Source organism: Siphateles boraxobius, unplaced genomic scaffold (genome assembly GCF_051911475.1).
Source record: "Siphateles boraxobius isolate OS27281-9 unplaced genomic scaffold, OSU_SipBor_1 26, whole genome shotgun sequence".
NCBI classification, from domain to species: domain Eukaryota; kingdom Metazoa; phylum Chordata; class Actinopteri; order Cypriniformes; family Leuciscidae; genus Siphateles; species Siphateles boraxobius.
The window spans coordinates 26,302,459-26,322,955 of NW_027508876.1; the positions used below are offsets into that span (position 1 = coordinate 26,302,459).

Consider the following 20,497-nt stretch of genomic DNA (forward strand, 5'->3'; position numbering starts at 1 on the left):
CAATTGAAATGCTAAAGCAGTAAAGTTCAGGTCTGTTGTCTCCGCACCTGGCATGTGCACCATTCTGCAGTTGCAGTTCTCTAGCAGGTAGCGGGTCTCGCAGTCGATGCGACAGGCCGTGATGCTGTAGGTGGAGAAGTATTCAGAGTCCATCGGGGTGGATCTGCAGTCGCCCCACGGCGGAGGGAGATACTGGAGCTACAGCAGAAACTTTTATTCATTACTGGCAGGATAAAGCTGTTCAATAACAAATCATAACACACAAAACCGAGCCAACGAGCGCAGCAATCAAAGGACTAACAGCAGAGGACATCAGCTGAATATAATAAAACCCACAGAGCAATCAGACACTTTTCACACTGTAGAAAAGCATGTGGGTTATGAATGCAATATTCCACAGAAAGAAACATGCTGGAAATCAGTGTTAGTTGAAACCTGAAGAAAACCAGAGATATGTACTGACTTGCTGTTGCTAGCTCAAACAAGCTCTATAGGAATGGATGTTGTTTCTTTATATATTAGAAATTATTTAATTCGGTTTTGTGGGTTGGAATGAAGTTCGGCATTTTTATCTACCTTTTTAAAAAATAAAAAAAATTGTTCAATTGCACAGTAACATGACCAAAACCTGCAGCACCTTCGAATCAGAATTGAGTCAAGAGCTTCTCACAATCAGTTGAAAAGAGAAAAGCTTCATTAGAAAGTGATTACACTCTTCAGTTACTACCAACTCTGTAATGACCATAATCAATATGCAAATACATTTTTAAAAAGGTAATCTGGTCTAGGGTGCAAGTTCACCAGTAACATTTGACCATTTTTTGGATAATTTCCATAAAATTGCACTTAAAACAACAGATCCATTTGAAAAGATCAAACCGGATTGGTCAGTCCGATGTTTAAGGCGGGGCTTAGCAAAGGCTCACTTACTGGAAGCAACATTACTGCTCATTTTTGAAGTCATTAAAATTATATTATGCACTTCTGATTAAATTTAAGAGCCTTTTAATAAGAATCGTATAAAAATATAATTGGATTTTATATCATTTTGCATATCTAATGGCACCAGTAGAGAAGATAATCCTCCCATTAAATGAAGTCAATTTTTGAAGTCGACTGCAAAAAGCATCCCATAATGCATGCGTTTATGATGGATTCAGAGAGCTTTGATGTTAAAAAGGGAACAGGAAGTAGAAAATGTAGGTCAGTAAATTGAAAGCAAGATTGGAAGCGTGCAGTTGCCTTTAGCACTTGATTATTTCAGCTAATTGATCTATTGCTAAGGGTCGATGAATGAAGACATATTGATCTTGGCAGCGAGAGCTGCTTTTGCCTTTGATCCACTGAAGGCTGTAAACGAGAGCTTTTCTTGACCTCCTGCCAATTAGTTCTCCTTAGAAACTGAATAAGATACTCATGAGGAGTCACATGACCTCAGCACACATAAAAATAAACACTGCTTTGCCTGGCTGTGATTAACTCAATAACAATAACACTAACACTATGGAGGACTAGGAGTGACACTTAACAATGAAAGATTCAAAACTGAAAATGGAAATAAAAAAATCAATTTTTAAATGCACAAATTAACAGACATATTTATAACTGTTTAAATTGTATTGAAACAAAATTAAACAAATTATTTTATTTCTTAAATCATGTCATTATTATTTCCCAGTAGATCTCTACTGTCACATTACTTTAGTTTGCTAGATAAATTGTAGCAAATAGTAAGATCATCATGTCCAGTAATACTTTAAAATCTTGATATGTCAGAAAAGGTACTGGTCGGGTTGGTACAAGGTCTACCGTTCAAAGGTTTGGGGTCGGTAAGCCTCTTCTGCTCACCAAGGCTGCATTTATTTGATTAAAAATAAAGTAAAAACAGTATATTGTGAAATATTATTATAACTTGAATATGTTTTTAAATATAATTGATTTCTGTTATGCAAAAGATGAATTTTCAGCATCATTATTCCAGTCTTCAGTGTCACATGATCCTTCAGAAATCGTTCTAATATGCTGATTTGCTGCTCAAGAAAGAAATATTTCTAGTTATTATTAATGTTGAAAACAGCTGCGTTGCTTAATATTTCTGTGGAAAGTAATTTTTTTCAGGATTCTTTAACATAAATTTCAAAAGAATGGCAATTAAAGTATTAATTTCTTCTTTCAAAAAAACAAAACGTAAGCGTAACGTTTTAACTGTAATGTATGTAAAGCCTGACTTAGTTCTGGACAAAAAACTCTGGTTTTCTCCAGGTTTAAAGAGATGAGGGTGTGTATGGATAGGTCAGCTGATATAAGGACATGTGATAAATGCAATATGTTTACCAGTTGCTGCTGACAAGACACAAAAGTTTGAAAACCAGGGGCCACACCAAATCCCAGCTGATCTATGAAGGGCGGCTCATCCTGGCTGTGGATCTGAACTTTGATGCCTGCTTCGTATGAGGTTTCGTCTGTGAGGAGACATTAAACAAGATTATTTACAGAGCGGGAGATTTGACGTCTACTGCCTCGAGGCAAAAAATATAATGACTTTATAATGAACTTTATAATTACATTATCCAGAATGCCAATACATGTTTCTTTACTGCTTCCATATTGCCTCTGGATATAAAGTCTCCTCTAGAGCCATTGCAATGACCAAGATTTAAAGATTATAAATACATAATCTTCACTAGCATTCAAGTACATCAATTCTGAACGCTGACCGCATGTCATCTACAGCAGATTAAATTGCACTTTGATATTCGTAACTCTTTTGGTTTCGTATTTATTTTCTGTCCATGATTATGCTGAAAAATTGCAGCATGCCACAGAAAATGAATGAGGCAGTAATGGGGCAGGTGTACTCACAAAAAAACACCAAGAAAGAGTCCTAACCTTGTTATCTCAGCATCTAAATGTTCTACCACAAGTTAAATCATTTTGGTGCGCCCACTTATGGGTAAATTATGGTAATTTACAATTCCTTTTTCAATATGATGTACAACCCATATCTTGTCTTATTTTAAATATCATTTTTGGAGATAGTTGGAACATAATTCTACCAAGGAACCTAAGTATATTATTTTTTAAACCTCAGAGTGATACATACTGTCGTAAGGTTTCATTTAAAGTGCCCTTATTATGCTTTTTCGAATATTACCTTTCATGCAGTGAGTAATAAAGCTGTTTGAGCATGACAAATAAAGTTATTGGCTTATGTCTTCCCAAATAAAGAACCGATTCTGAACTGCCAAAATGTGTCATCAGCAGTTCCTGTAGCAAAACCATTAAAACACAATTAGGAACCTTTAATATAGCATAATAGGGGCACTTTAAAGCATCATCTCTGCATACTATGTAACTTTCTGTCTGAAACTTTTAAATCGATAAAATTATTGAAGAGGCACTGTGATTTACATTAACATAAATTATGCAAAACACATCACTGATGTCTTTTATGTCTAATATATTGCTTACCCGTGTCACCCCAAACTGGCAAGTACTCATCCTGTTGAATATCCAGCATGATTTCCAGCCCATTCCCTGTTCCGCCTTTTAAAGTAGTCAACAACGGGTTTCCATCTAGACCAGAGTTGAACGTGTAACATTTCCCGTATCTGGTGTAAATCTGTGGGAGGACAGTATAAAAAACCACAAAAGAACAATAGTATAATATATGAAATATAGTTTTATGTAAATGTATATACACACACTACCGTTTGAAAGTTTCGGGGCAGTACTTTTTATATTTTTTATAAATACTTCAATTCAGAAAAACATGCCTTAAAATTGCATGGAAGATGCAACAAATAAATGTTGTTCTTTTAAACTTTCTGTTTTTCAAAGAAAAATGCATCACGATTTCCACAAAAATATGAAGCAGCAATTGTTTTCAACACTGATAATAAGGAACGTTTCTTGAGCATCAAATCAGCATATTATTTCTGAAGGATCATGTGACACTGAAGACTGGAGTAATGATGCTGAAAATTCAGCTTTGATCACAGGATTAAATTACATTTTACAATATATTCAAATAGAAAGCTGTTCTTTTAAATTGTAATAATATTTCATAATATTACTATTTTTACTGCACTTTTGATCAAATAAATACAATATTGGAGCTGAAGAGGCTTCTGTCAAAAACAAACAAAAATATAACTCACTGATCCCAAATCTTTGAACGGTAGAAATTATAGTATATATAATGCAATCAAATCAATTATATGATATGCTGATTGCAACTTCTCTCATATTCAAAGCAAAAAGAAAAACGGTTGATGTCGACACTTTCACTGAAAGGAAATCCAATTAATTGACAGGTATTTGAAAGAACAGGCTTCATCCCTTTGCAGATAATAGCTGCTGAAATATGATGGTCTTGGCAGTGTTTTGACAGTGATGAAGCGAGAGACAGTGGTCACACAGATGAGTTCAGTCATGGTTTCATGACCCCGCTGTGACACTAATGAGCGGTAGATCGTTCAGCTCTAGAGCTTCAACAAGGACTGTCTCACACACACGCTCAGCTTTAAACCGCGGGAAACAAGCTAGACCTTGACAGCACACAAAATACTGAAACAAAAAGGTAAAGCTACATTTTGCCTGTTTCATCCATGTTGGTTCTGAGGCATTTCAACATGAGAATGATAAAAGCATGATAAATTAAAGGCAAACAGTGCAGTTAAAGATAAACATCTGATGTACTGAAAGATGATGCATTTCATTTTTTTCAGTTTTAAAGTAATAGTTCACACTAAAATAAAAATAAAGCCATAAGTTACTCACGCTTGCATATTTCTATTGTGTCTTTCTTTTATTGACCACAAGAGGAGAATAAATAAAAAAAATCCCACTCACATATAATGGCAGTCAATAACAAGCAACAAGTTTTTTTTTTTTTAAAGATGCAAAAGTATCACAGATTGATCCCATGTGACACGTGACGTGACATATATTCAGTGTTCTGGGGGTATATGATAGGGTTTGGTGAAAAACACACAGAAATTGAATGTATTATTTAAAGAAAATCCTGACCTTGGGCGTTGGTCGTCTGTGCTCGATTGCACATTAATGAGACTGTCTGGAAGAGACGGAGTGAACTGTGGTGCTAACAAAGCACACAAGTTGTGAGAAAACAAGATTAACAAAAACGCGACATGAAATACAATCCATGTAGAGTAGACTATCTTCTTCTCTGAGGTGAATATATCAGTTGTGCTCGTTATCGATGTTCACATCTGTCAGCAGTGATTCCGACTGTCATCAGACATACAGAGTTCAGGAGATATTTAACTTAGTGAAAAAAATACACGGATACTTTTTGGGGATTTCTAGGTTGTATTTGTGAGGTTTTTTTTAATCATCTTGATTTCTCACAACTTGTGTGCTTTGTCTGGGCAAGATGGAGTGAACTGTGGCACTAACAGTCTCACGAATGCTTAGCCGTGCACCCTAAGCTCAGGATTTTTGTTAAATAATACATTCAATTTTGGTTTGTTTTTGGTTGCTATTCACTGCCATTATATGGACGAGCTTGAGCGAGACACTTTTTAAAAATTCTCTTGTTGTGGTCCAAAAAAGAAAGAAGGGCATACGGCAATAGAACAGTGATGACTTAAGTTTAATTTAATGGTGAACTATACCTTTAAAATATGTTCAACTATCCCAGTTAAATCTACACAGATTACTTTAAGTAAGGCATTTGTAAGTTTTTGTTAAAAAGAACTGCAGTTGCACACACTACTCAGAAACCCTTAGCAAGTGCATAGCAACACCCTGACAACCACCAATAACACTATAGGAAATGAACACAAACACACTAAACTATTCAGAACACCTGCAATGCTCTAGCAACCTTCCAAAAACACCCTATTAACTAGCCAACTACATACAAAAACATTAAGCTACTCAGTACACCATTTAAACTGCATAGCAACACCCTGACAATCTCCCAGAACACCCTGGCAAAACACGTGACACATGACAAACACCACACTATACTCAGAATATCGAAACTATTTAGCAACACCTTACCAAACACACAGACATACTATACAACTCAAAACATCTTAGCAACTGCATAGCAACACCAGGGCAACCTCACAGAGCACACAGGCAACTGCATAGCAACACCCTGACAACCTAGCAGAACAGCCAAGCAAACACTCTAAACTTATAGAAACTGCAGAGCAACACCCTGATAACTTCACAGAACACACTGACAAGTCCATGCAAATACTAAACTACTCAGAATACCTTAAGTAACACCCTAGCAACCACAAACAAACATGCTATGCTCTGAACATTTTAGAACTGCATAGTAACATCCAGACAACCTCAGAACACACAAACAACTGCATAAAATATTCTAATTACTTAGAATTCCTATGCAACTGCATAGCAACAACCTAGCAAACATAGAAACACATTAAACTACTCAGTATACCTTAGCAATTGCATAGCAACACCCTAGCAACCACAAACAAACACAATATACTGCTCAGAACGCCTTAACAACTGCAACCTTCCAAAGCAACTGCATAAACACACTAAACGACTTAGAATACCTTAGCAATTGCATAGCAACACCCTAGCAACCACAAAAAAACATGCTTTACGACTGCCTTGGCAACTGCAACCTTGCAAAACACCCTAGCAACTGCATTAACATACTAAATTAAGCCTCCCAAAATGCACTCTGGCAGTGTTTTGCACGGGCAAGATGAAGTTAAAATCTATTTATTTTTGCAATTTTGCTCAGGTGTCACAAGATTGTACACTTGACCTTTAAAAAAGGACATACAATCAAACGAATCAGTCTGAGACTATCACATCTACGATCACCATGTTCCCACATTCTTATCAAGAATCTGAAGAGTAAGATGGTTATGATTGATTATCTCAAAATCTCAATTAACACGAAAGTGCTTTGAGCTAAAACGAAACGATGTTGTCAGCATGTCGATGCATCACAGAAGATTTGTGTTTGCCATGCCGAGTTCACGGTTTACCAAAACACATCGAATGAGCACATTGTTTTCCAACAATAGTTGAAGCCCCTCTCTCTTCCCTGTTTCCCAAGTAATTAACTTCATTCATTCTGAAGGGAAGCGCACCGCACCAGGCGAGAACTCATTTAGACTGATGATTCAGAGCTTTGTGCATATGTAATCTGCAAGTGAGCGCAGATTCATGGAAAGCAGTCTTGTTGATTTCACATCAGATTCTAGCCATGCGTACAATTTCATATGCTTAAGCACTGGAAGGGTTTTTGGGATTATAAGAAGTAGATTGGTTTTCTATCTGATAATGAAGAAAAAGAGGATCAAGATACTGAGCAATGGAGTTTAGCTGGAGGCAGGTTTTAAGCACATCTGTGCAAAGCACCCAGAGCTTTTTAATAATTCATGCGTCTTCCACACAGAAATTTGTCAGAGAGCAGTTTCTGTGCCAGTAGATGTTACTGAGATTTTTCGCCTCAGGGTTTCTGTGAACAGTCCTCTGAACCTGCCACACGTTTCTACAAAATAAAGAAAAAAAGAGATAACTTTATAAACAAATGTTGACACTGATGACAAATGCAGCCGGCAATTTTGTAAATAAATTATTGGAAGTGAACATATTACTTAAAGGGGTCACCGAATGCAAAATTCACTTTTATATTTAAATTTTAATCAAGCCGTTTGGATTTTCCGAGCAATATGATGTCATATTGCTCATGCTCCGCCCACGACCACTGACGGACTGTCCTGTATTAGCATATTTCCTCCCTCAGCCATTTCTGCCAGCACGTTGCCATGGCAGCACTTTATGTGTCTTGTGTCAACATGCCCCAGGGAAGAGAGGGGTGGGGTGAGCAGTTGCTCATTATCATTTAAAGAGACATGCACCGAAACGGGTCGCTGTGACCAAGTAGGGTATAAGTTAACCTCATGGAATCTTTTAAATGTGAAAGTAAGAAATTGATAGATGGAAAGAACTTAATTATAGTGACATGTTTGTAAACGAAATAAACCAATTCAAAGCCACTTATGTGGTGTGTCTTTTGTATTCATGGTTAAGTGCCAATCTAATTTGCATTCCCGCTGAAAAACAAGCGTTCTAGCGCGAAAATGTTGCCCTCGCCGGAGCTCGCCGCCTGTGTGAACGCACAGTAATGAGTGCCTCATATTTTACCCCAAAATCACAACTAATTTTAATAACTGTAAAGCAAAAAATTCTCATTCTTGTTACTTAATAATGCATACAAATATTCTATATAATAAAATAAAAATATAAAAAATACATTATATTATTATTTTTTTATATTTATGATATTTAAAAAAATATATATATACTGTATTTTCTCTACCACTTTCATGTAAGTAATATCTACCGATATTTATACATACTGGCAGTGTTTGATAATTTTTCAGTACTGTCACTAACTTGTGTAGGTATGTGTGTGTGTGTGTGTGTAATAGATCACACACACACACACATTTTACAAACTTTTATGTTAAATGCGACTCACCAATTTTACAGCACTATTATTTTGAAATATATTACTGCATTTACAGTAGAAAAAGTTCAAAAAAGACTACAGTAATGAGAATTGGATGAAAACTGCCATTGAGAATAATGGTAATTACATTCAAGGCAAAATAAAATTTCCCTTAAAAAAAAATAAAAAATAAATAGAATTATTATTATTTTGTACCCCTTTTTTATGTGACCTTTTTCCATGAAATTTAGCCACACACCCATTAATGCAGTGGAAATGGTTTTGCGATCTCTTCTGATAGACTCTAAGCTGTTAAAATAGGAATCGCTCTCATTTCTAATCCATTTTAACACCTTGCCCTGTGCTTTTCCCAGAAGACACAACTAGGCATTCTTAGAAACACAAAACCCCTTAGCTAGTTTTATTCAGGTAGTCTAATTAATTGCTTTAAGTCAGAGCTTTGATTTATTACAACTGTGAATTGCTTTACTGGTTTATCCTGAGCAACGGATCTTAAATACAAATGTGGCATCTGTTTAAACTTGCTAGTGTCTGAAAGTGCAAATCATGACCGGTGATGTTTACATACAGGGCTGAAGTTCTTGTAAGTGCAGTTTTCACCCCGGAACCTGCATTCCAGCAGCATGTCTTCTAATTGGTGGCCCAGCCTGTCAATCATCTCTGTGGTGTTGAGCTGGTGGTCAGGAGGCGGGCTGTAGTTGGAGAAGTCCAGAAGATGCAGCAGCTTCTCACCGTGTCGGCTGTGTTTGAGCATAGAAACGCTCTTTCGATTGACCGTGTGGTTCAGGTGCATGATGTCCATCCAGTAGCCGCTGTGGTAGATGTCTGGTTTTGTGAGGTTGGACACGCGGAGGAGGTTCTGGTTGCAGAACGTAACGGCCGGAAACGTCATGTTGCGAGACCAAACCATGTAGATCTTGGTCACGGCTGGGTAGGAAAGATGATACAGGATTCGATTCCACGACCACGTGAAGAGGAGCCCCAGGCAAACACAGAGGGCCAGGAGCCATAACAAGCGCTGGAGTTTAGATTTGTTTGGTGAGAATATGTGTTTCAGCCCGTGGACTTTTGTTCGAAGAACAAACGCAGTTGTAACGTCCTTAGCGCTGTGGGTTAAAGTCATTCTGAGTCTCCTCCGGCTGCTGCGTCTCTTGGCATCATCCATCACAGAGTCTTTGTTTATTGCCTCCTGATTGGACGCGGACATCACCTCCATAGTGCTGTTAAACCCTTTCAAAATGCATCATGCATCAATAAGGTCTCAATGAAGAAACATGATTCTGTGATTGAAGATAATCACATGAATCAAACCAGGGTAACACTTTATTTTAGTGTCCTTATTACATATGTTACATGTACCTACCATAGTAAAGTATGTATAATTACATGCAACTAACCCTCAACCAAACCCTAATCCTACCCTAACACTATAGTTAATACATGTTGCAAATTAATATTACTCAGTACTTAAATATATAATTACACTGTAACAATGACACCTTCAAATAAAGTGTAACCCAAACCAGCAATAAAAACCATTTACACATTAGTTGCATTAATTAACAATGAGCAATACATTTGTTATTGTATTTATTAAACTTTTTTAATGTTATTTAATAAAAACACAACTGTTATTTGTCAGATCATGTTATTTTGGATTCATAAACAGATGCAACTTTTAATTTTGACAATGTATTAGTAAATTTTGAAATTAATATTAACTTAGATTATTGAGTGTTTCATTAGTTCATGTTCACTAATGTAGTTAACTAATGTTAACAAATGGAGCAAAATCCCAATTAATTCATTAAGCTTTTTTATTCTATATCATTGCCAGTCCATGCAAAGGAAAACTATATGTATAAATAAAAGGTAAAAAAAGATGTGTACATTACCAAGCTGTAATCCAACAAAGCTCAATAAGATAAATACAGCCAATGTCAGTCTCATTCACAGCGCAGTTTCTGCAGGATCCTCAGGTTGATTCGTCTTTCAGTGAAGCCGTTTGAACAGATCACATTGAGTTTTTTCTCTCATCTTTCACCTCTTCTCTCTTCTTCGGCTTCATTTTTTTTTTGGACAGAACAACTATGTGGGGCTGGCTGCAGATTCTTGTTGCTTTCCTCTTTGTGTGAGAGCGCTCAGCCCCTCCCGCTCCACTCAAATTATTCTGTCGATGGATTTGCAGCAGGCATATAGATCCATTTATCCCTGAATCAGGAAACCCAGAAGCTTGAATATTTCTTGTATTAAAGTAGAAAAATGGCCAACTAAGACAGAGATACCCAGAGGCCATGTTATTTATCAGACCAGTTTTTTCTGTGTTCGTTGATGCTTTTGGGGGACTTTCACAGTTATTTTACATTAATATTAATAGTATTCTCATGGGACATATATCAGTCACATATATAAATGTACATGTGCATTAGTGGGTCAGACGAGCTCAGGTAAGCTTGTTTATGTTGTGCATGACGGAAAAGTGGACATGCAGCTGATCATTCCTTTACAAAATCCTGTGCTGACACCTGTAGGACATCATAAACTGAAATTTTATGATATATGATACATATTAAAGCACTGTAAAAAAATTATTTTCATGATTTGTTTCACAACTTATCTTTTGTCACATCAACTTAGATAACTAATGTGGTTCAGATAACAATATTTTGAGTTTCTATTTATTAAACCAATCTCCTTCATTGTATTAAATATTTTATTTTTATGAAATACAAATTAAGGCAACCAGGTAACTTAAACAAACTATTTTTTTTTTTTACATTGAGTCTACATATACAGTAGGGTCCAAAAGGTCTGAGATCACATTGAGAAAAAAATAAAAATAAAAGTCAATCTGATCTTTTCACTCACATTATTATGATAATATAATGTGTGGACAAAAAACAAAAACAAAATGTAAAATGATTCACAAGTAATCTCAGAGGTTATCATGTACAATCTACCACGTTTTCAGGCCGTTAATGCATTGAAATAAAAACACCAGGCGAGTGTTTCCATTCATTCTCATCCGTAAAACCCCTGGTTAAATTACTATTTATGCTTGTGCTTTATTATTTTGTTGCTCAATCAACTTGCTTGCCTTCCTGAAAGGAAAAGCCCATAAATATGACCCATAACCAAGTTAATTTCAGGCATCAGTGACATTATCAGCCACAGCTGCAGTGTTTTTGTGCTCTGACTGAATGCCATCAAAATAATACTCATCTGATCAAGAACTGCTTCAGGTAAATAGTTGAATGCCTTCAAAATCAAAAGGGCATTCAAAGGGCATTTTGGAGCTTAAAAATCCCCTCTCTTTTAACTATTTATCACCGCAAATGAAAAAAAGTTTTTGAAGATTGCAGTCTGCCCTCATTTGCCTGTCATTGCATCGGATCAGCCCCAGAATAACCAACCCAGTTTATCATGCTTCTTGTATCAGCCCCTGACTATCTGCATAAAGAACAGCCCACTTGGACAGAAAGAGACAGATCATCTGACCTAAATGTATTGCAACCAACCACAGTTTGATTTGAGTTTATGTGTCATTTAGAGGATGCCTCAATAATAAACTGCAATGGAAAACTCAAAAACACCAAGTCATCGTGATGAGATTTTATACAAAATACTATTTTGAGACTATTTTATAGGCAAATATAAAGGTATACCCATAGATATCTAGTTTGCTTGCCAACACAAACCCCAAACAACACTATGGCCAGCATGGTTTCACAGACAGGGCTCAGATTAAGCCAGGATTAGACTTGGTTCAATTAAGAGATTTAAATAGATTTTATAAACGTGCCTTAGAAAAAGCATTACTGGTGTGCATCTTGAAACAAACCAATGAGACTGACATATTGTCAGATATTTCAGTGCAAGTTGCTTTCAGTTAAAACAGCTCAAACATGCATTTTAGTCTAGGCCTGACCATGCAACCTTTGCCGTGATTATTTCTTCCTAAAAATCACGAATTATTAATAACTCCATACAGCCTGTTTACTCCAAAAGCTATGAAACTAGTTCGGTTCCGCTAGAGCTTATTAGAGCTGAAAATATATTAAATTTCTCTTCTATTCGATAACATTTCTACAGCTTTTTTTTTTTTTTTATCTCAGTCAAAGGCAAAATCATTGTTTCATAATATTCCAGCTGTAATCCATAATATTTTATTCCTGTGTTTATTTGACTGGTCAGGATTGAAGAACTATCTGCTCAGGTAACATTTTTCAGTGAAGGCTGATATAAATATAGATGAGTTGGGTCTCTCAGTGGCGGCTAATTTTCTCCCAGCACTGGAGCCACAGTCAATATTTCTCTGTCTAGGGTCATTAAGCCTAGTGGATTAATTCCGTCTTTCAGAGGCAAAACTGCAAGAACTTCAACAACCAGCCAGTTTTGTGGTGCGTCGAATATGTAATTCACATTAACTAAGATAGTTATCTTATTCCTCTGAGCTCACTTTCTAAAAGAATAACTTACATTTTGATCATATAAAGAGTGTGAAACTAATGCTTTCTGACTGCCAGTTCATTCCAACTGGAATTATCAGAATTAACATTATTAGATGATGCCATTCGTCCACTAATCACATTAAAGGTGACATGAATAAATCAAAGTGGTCAGCCACTTTCCATTAGCTTAGTAAGCAAAAGCTTTTTTACTGTATTATTTTTCCTGCGATCATTGGCACAAATAATGTCACCTCTTGCATTTTTACACAAGTAAATCAAAGTCGTTTTATTTTTCATATGATTTTCCATATCTGCAGAATTGGAGGGTCTCCCGTTCAAGACCCCAACACATCCTTTGCCTTTTACATGTTTATTTATTAAAAATGCAAGCAAATTTTGATCATGCTTTCTGGTAGAAAGTGGTCAGCAAAGAAATCTGTAGTAGAGGCAAAGGCTGACCTTCAAATTGGGGATATCGTGGGACAGGTACAGCATGGAAGAGGGGGTTTTGGGCTCAGTTTAGCTCCTCCTAAATGGCACAAGGCAGGCCCAGCTCAAAGGAGGAAGCTGGTAGTCAACGAGTTGCGAAAGCAGGAGGAGAGGATGAGATGTATAAAGGCCATTTCCCAGGCCAAGCAGGGAGAGTGGATGAGATGGGAGAGTGTGGAACAATGAAAAATGGGCTGGCAAGACCTTTGGTCAATGGAAGAGAGTAGGATCAGTTTCCTTATTAGGTCAACATATGATGTTCTCCCATCACCGCAGAACCTAAACCTCTGGGTAGGAGAGGATCCCTCTTGTCCTTTGTGTTCATCACCTGCCACATTAAGGCACATTTTGACAGGATGTAAGGTGGCTCTTAGCCAAGGTCGGTTTACTTGGCGCCATGACCAAGTATTGCGATGTTTGGCTTTAGCATTGGAAGGCAAGTTAGTATGACCAATAAGTTGCCGCCTGTTCTAGCAAAACATTACACGCAGAAGACAATATTCCTCCGCCCAGGCGAGCAACCACCAAGAAAAGGTGCTAACACCAATTCTCGCCCAGGACAACTGGAAGCTGCTAGGGACTGGAAGATGCTGGCTGATCTTGATCAACGGCTTATTTTTCCACCTGAGATTGCCACCACTAACCTACGACCAGATATTGTTTTGTGGTCTGGATCAGCACGCATTGTTCAACTGATAGAGTTAACAGTGCCATGGGAGGATGCGGTAGATGAGGCATATGAGAGGAAGAAATTGCGGTATGCTCATCTGGCCACTGAAGCAGAACAGCGAGGATGGAGAGTCCAGGTTTATCCAGTGGAAGTGGGTTGTCGAGGTTTTGTGGCACACTCTACAACCCGGTTCCTCAGAGACGTCGGATTCAGTGGCCAAGAGTTGCGTCGCACAGTAAAGAACTTATCTGAAGCAGCAGAAAGGAGCAGCAACTGGCTGTGGTTGAGACGGAAAGATTCTAGCTGGCTGTGTACAGGCCGCCATGCTACGGTTTCGTAGAATTCTTGAAAACTTGAAGGGTGTTGGATTATTTGTATAGGTTGTATAGTATTTACAGTCATTAAGTTCCTGTGTATATTGCGTGAATGACGGGATGTTGGGCAGATATTGTGTTTTGCGGTAGGTGGTATGCCATACGGAACCGGTGCCACTGAAACTGCATATTAACGCACCAGTGGGGCTCGACAGCCTTAGTCAAACGGGTTGGCGCGTATGGTTGGGTTGCGGAGAGATTGTGAGATTGTGGTTAGGTCTCAGCAGCACTGTTGGTTTATTTGTAGAGGTTGTATAGTATTTACAGTCATTACGTTCCTGTGTATATTGCGTGAATGACGGGATGTTGGGCAGATATTGTGTTTTGCGGTAGGTGGTATGCCATACGGAACCGTTGCCACTGAAACTGCATATTAACGCACCAGTGGGGCTCGACAGCCTTAGTCAAACGGGTTGGCGCGTATGGTTGGGTTGCGGAGAGATTGTGAGATTGTGGTTAGGTCTCAGCAGCAAGAGGGAAGTAGAGGTCAGTAAGCTGGGCTGAGTTGAGTGGGGGACGGAGGGGGGTGACTCTGGGAAGCCAGAGTCACTGTCGAGCCCTCTTGAGGTGTCGTGGGCTAGTCGACGAAACACTGAGGACGGAAGGTGCCCACTTGAAGACCCTAGAGATGTTCCCTACTCCGCTCAATCCAGAGGGTTGTTATGGGGGGACCGCACTGTGGTTGCAGCCGTTGTGTGTGCTGACGCGCAAATACACTATTAACACCAGACAGAAGGAGATTCACGTCACCAGATGGAAAGAAGCGTAAATGGATGGAGAAGCATAGGTTACTGTAAAGCTACGTCTTAGTTGGTGCTTATCTTGGCGAAAGCCGAGTACAAATCAGCATGAAGTTTTAACATCTACTCTCGTGTAATGGAAATCAGCTACCAATAACTGATTGATTTTACCATTGATTATTAAACGAATTCCACAGAATTCCCCACCAAAAATCAGCATAAAACATCAACAGATTGCATCTAGCATCTGATCATGCTTTAGGTAATCCAGCGTGACAAACTCCAAATTTAAAGCAAGCATCTTGTACTGGTTGTAAACGAATGACGAAACTGCTAGAACAGAGATGTAGTCTAAAGGCAGAACAATCAAACATTAAATCTTGTGTCAATAATATTGTCCAGACCATTATTGATGTATTTTTGGTTCAGTGCACTAAGGAAATAAAGGTTTTGATGAATTACTTGGCCATGAGTGTGCAAGGATGATTCCCCCTACAACAGCTCAGGGTTAAAAGCCTTGTTTATTGGTATGTGATGATAGTTCATGAATCACTTGATCTTAAAAACCAGATCTTTAACCGCTAAACACACCACCATCAGATACACTCCTCCTAAGTGAGGGTAGCTGAAAGATGATGGCTGAGCAATCACACAGACAGGTCTAAATATGCCTGGGACCAAATCTACCTGTCCCGCTGTCAATTCCCATTGCAGATCATGGACATTTATGACAGAACTGAGCAATTACTGCTGGAATACTGCTGAAGTGGATCAGTGAGTGACGAACGATTCTGTTACACAGTCTCGGATCACTGGATTATTAAACCAATCATTGTCTAATGCCAAGTGCAAAACTGACATATTTAACAGTCTGTAAACGTATAAGATTTACAACCGTTTGGTAATGTACCACAGCGCTAAAAACTTTAATTATCAAGGAGTATCAGGGAATAAAAGTCACCTGACCAACCTTTACAGATCATCTGTGAATTACAATCTTCATGCTTTTAAATTAGTCCTTTTCCTCAGGGTACGTTCTGTTAATGTCCCGAAGGACATCTGCTGGTTCTGTAATGCATAATTCCATCAAAGCAGCACTGTGAACTTTATACGAGATCTCATTCAATAAAAATACACGTGCTTAAGCACTGATTTGAAAACAGAATTTTAATGAGCTCGAGTGGAGCAATAAGCTCTACTGCTGGGTCGCTAGCGCAAATGACTGTTTATGTGCATTTTAAACATGACATATGAATTTTTGAACTAATAGAGTAATAAGCAAGTGCTTATTCTGTTAGTTTCTCCTTTTTTAAAAATTCATAAATCACAGCTACTATACCCAAAAATAACCCTAACCTAAATAAATTTAGGATTTTTTTTTTCTGGTCCCAAAATATGTGACAACAAAACCTTTTAATAAAATTCAGTACTAAATTTCAATACTGTTTGTGTAAAGAATGTTGAAGTTTAAAAATTATTTCTAAAGAGACAAATTACCCCAAGGATGGATTAAAAATCATCAGGGTAGAAATGCCACCATGCAGGGATTGGTGAAATTCTGAAATACTTTATGTATATATATATATATATATATATATACACACATACATACATATATATAAATATATTAGCTGTCAATCGATTAAAAAAATTAACTAATTAAATTGCACATTTGTCTTTAACTAATCGCGATAAATCGTACCTAACATTAAAATGTTAATTATAATTATATTTTCATGGAATCTCTTTACTACTATGAATGAAGGCCAGTTTCGCTGATAACAATACAGATACTGATGTAAATGGATTTTTCTCAATTTCTGGGGATTAAATGAGTAATTATAGCCATTCAAAATTACAGTGTGATTGAGAGGTATCATTTTTTAACATTTAATTTAAAAAAATATAACAACTTTTAATTTAAATGAACTTCACATAAACCTGTGGTAACACTTTACAATAAGGTTCCATTAGTTAAGGCTAGTTCATGCATAAACTAATATTAACTAACAATGTGCAATTTGTTACAGTATTATTAGTCTTTGTTAACATTAATACAAATACAACTGTTTATTGTTCAGGTTCATATGTTCACAGATACAACTTTTGATTAAATAATATTAGTAAATAAATGTTGAGATTAACATTAAATGAGATTTACAAATGTTTTAAACAAATGTATTATAATAAATGTCACATTTAGCTCTGCCTTTAATATAGCAAGGCTCAATGAGGATATTTTCCTGGCCCAGTCGGGCCGGTTCTGATTTTTACCTAAGACTAAGACTAATGCCGAACCAAATCACATCTCAAAGTCCTGATTAAATTCATCCCTGTTTTAATTGCCAAAGCACCATATTTCAAGACTTTTATGGAATTTATCATAGCAGTTTTACTGAGTGCATCAAACCAGCGCACATGTGTGAGAGATATAAGTGGTTTAACAGAAGCAGCGCTCACATTTCAACAGGCGGACCGCTGCACATCACTAAATCATGTCAAGTATCTGAGGTGGGATGATGATGAAATCTTAAGAATCACACCCCTATCCGTGTGTGAGCTTTACAGGGAGACTCCAGTCAGAGCAGTGAAGTGTGTATCAGAATGAACCCGAGCGAGAGGAGACAGACAAGGACGACCAGTCCTCTTGTGAAGATGCTTAGATTTAAGATGAAAATGAATGGTCCTAAAACTGGTTGGTTGATTGGGGAATGTTTGTGGCAACTATTGATTTCTGCATCTTGGCAGTTTGTGGCCTAAGTGGGATTTATCTGCAATTTTATCAAGGTTTCAAGGTTGTAAAGAGTTTTTAGAGATACTTTTCATATAGATAACAAATAAACCAGCTGAAATATTGACCAGGTTAGGAGACCAGCTTAAACCAGCTAACCTTATGCCAGCTTCCCTGCTGAAACAAAAAAGCAGGGTAAATTAGCTTCTTCATTTCTATAAATCAAGTTCACTAATGGATCCTCTTGGCTTGCACATCCTTCACAACTTATCGAAAACAGTTCAGACATTTTGGATTTCCCTCCTTTGCCAATATCAAATTGTTTTTAGAAGCCTTTTGTACAAATAACAAGCTTTTTTCCCCCAAAATACTTTTTTTTAGACCAACTACCCTGCTGTTAAATCAACTTGTTAATAATCCTCACATCTCCATTGTCAAACTCCTCCAGAAGTCTGACTAACCTAGCAATTATTGTGTAGTTTATGTATCTAAAATACAATCATGTTTGCTTTGGAAAACATTGAATCTCTTTGGTAACAGCGCCATCTTGTGGTCATAGTTCTCACACAGCACTAGCCAACTGCTAACTTCTGTGGTAAATGACTAATGTTACTACATCAAAATATATTTTGTGAAAGACTCCTTTAAAAAGAACAGAAATCAGAATTTACCCCAGAAACATCACAAATTCAAACCAAACAACTGTGTTCCCCAAGCGCTAACTGCTAATAACTGCAACATGTTACAATGTTGGTTGCAAACAGTGATCAAAGCAGATCCACATTTTAAAGCTGTTAAAGGCAGAAGTGATGAAGCGACTCAGAAGCCAGCGGAGGAATCAAATGAGCGGCACCGCTGCCTGACTGCTTCTGTATTCCCCAAACACATCGTCTGCTGGGAGACGAGTGTGTGTGAGTGTGTGTCAGTAAATAACAGATGCTGTTTTCTTCAAACCCTGGGCCTTGTTCTGTGAATCCTGAATGAGAGAGCAGCACTGAACACAATCAGGAGAAGAAACAGACCTGTCCTGTCACTCACACAGCATGAACATCCTACCGCAGGTTTAATACTCATGTTCATCCAAAAATTTAAATACTTTCAAGTCTTTCCCAACCCGCATGCCTTCATTTCTTCCATGAAATACAAAAGATGATGCTCTGAATAATGTAAAGGTAATTTCCTCCCCTATGCAATTACAACGAATGAAGCTTTAAAGCTAAAAAAAAAAACCCCCATCATATAACGCATACGAGTCTGTATGCTATATGTAAAACCTTCGGAAGTCATAATAAAAAATAATTCAGTTCACTTAAAATCTTGATATCCACCCTAGTTCTGCTTGGCATGTTAATGAGAGTTTGTGTAAACTCAACATGAAATGACATTAACAAACCATTTTGCTTGCATAATCTAGCATATTTCTGAGTGCAACGGATATTCAGATAAAATGTTGATAAAAAGACGTGCTTTTATTCATAAGTAACTGACTGGACTGTTAAAATTGGGCATTGCATACTAGAATTTATAAAAATAGGAGTGAAGGAAAAGTAGCGGTTTGTAATATCTCACAAATTTGTACAATTTTGAATTATTTAAAGTCGCAATACAGGCCTAAAACTAATAACTATAAAAAATAACAAAGTCATATATAGAAATATATGATATTTGAATAAACAAAAAAAGCATTAATAAATAAATGCGCATTATCCAAAATATTTTCATGTCACACAAATCAAACATTTATTTTTAGTTCTAGGAAAGTTGCAATACTGGCATATATATATATATATATATATATATAAAACACACACACACACACACACACACACACACACACACACACACACACACACACACACACACACACACACACACACAGACACACACACACACACACACACACACACACACACACACACACACACACACACACACACACACACACACACAATATTTAGGTTAAATTCTAAGGCAAAAATCACACAGTAAATGCACTTTGCATAAAATGAGCAATCTCATTAGTCTTGTCATAACATGATGTTTCAGCTTTTGGCTATAATTTCAACAGTGTGCATTTGAACATTTGTCCCCTATTGACTTCCACTGTAAGTGCTTCACTGTATATGATTATGATTCAAATGAGTCACGAATCAAAAATATTTTCCATGGTTCACAAATGTGATCAAGAAAGTGTGCATTGAAACCTAAAGATTGCTTTAATGTGCCTTAATGTGATTGTGTTGTTGGCAGGTTGTGAAGACGGCATATCATTCCATTACTGTCTGTGCCAGAACACAACACACCATCACGACAAAAGGCCCACACAGGACGATATCGCTCGAGAAAAGAGCCATCGATCACATTAGGCACTTGTCCATTGAATCAGACAGACCACAGCTGAGCCTCGGCGTATTAATTTCACATAGCGACACAGATGCTGATATGATCTCATCTGAAATGACCATCAGCAGACTATTACATCCACAGCCGGGTTGCATTAACATCCCAGGTTGCATCAGACATGAATTAAACATCATTAGGT

The 20,497-nt window shown here is 37.3% G+C and overlaps 1 protein-coding gene across 1 annotated transcript in view; it reads right to left on the minus strand.

Moving 5' to 3' along the window:
- The window catches only part of asic1c (acid-sensing (proton-gated) ion channel 1c), a 78,249-nt gene that overhangs the window by 6,500 nt on the left and 51,252 nt on the right, over nt 1-20,497 (minus strand). The window contains exons 2-4 of the mRNA XM_077245218.1: nt 3,472-3,622; nt 2,335-2,462; nt 48-198 (exon numbers count right to left, since the gene is read on the minus strand). Of these exons, the coding sequence (XP_077101333.1) occupies nt 48-198; nt 2,335-2,462; nt 3,472-3,622 (430 nt within the window). The remainder of the gene's footprint in view (nt 1-47; nt 199-2,334; nt 2,463-3,471; nt 3,623-20,497) is intronic.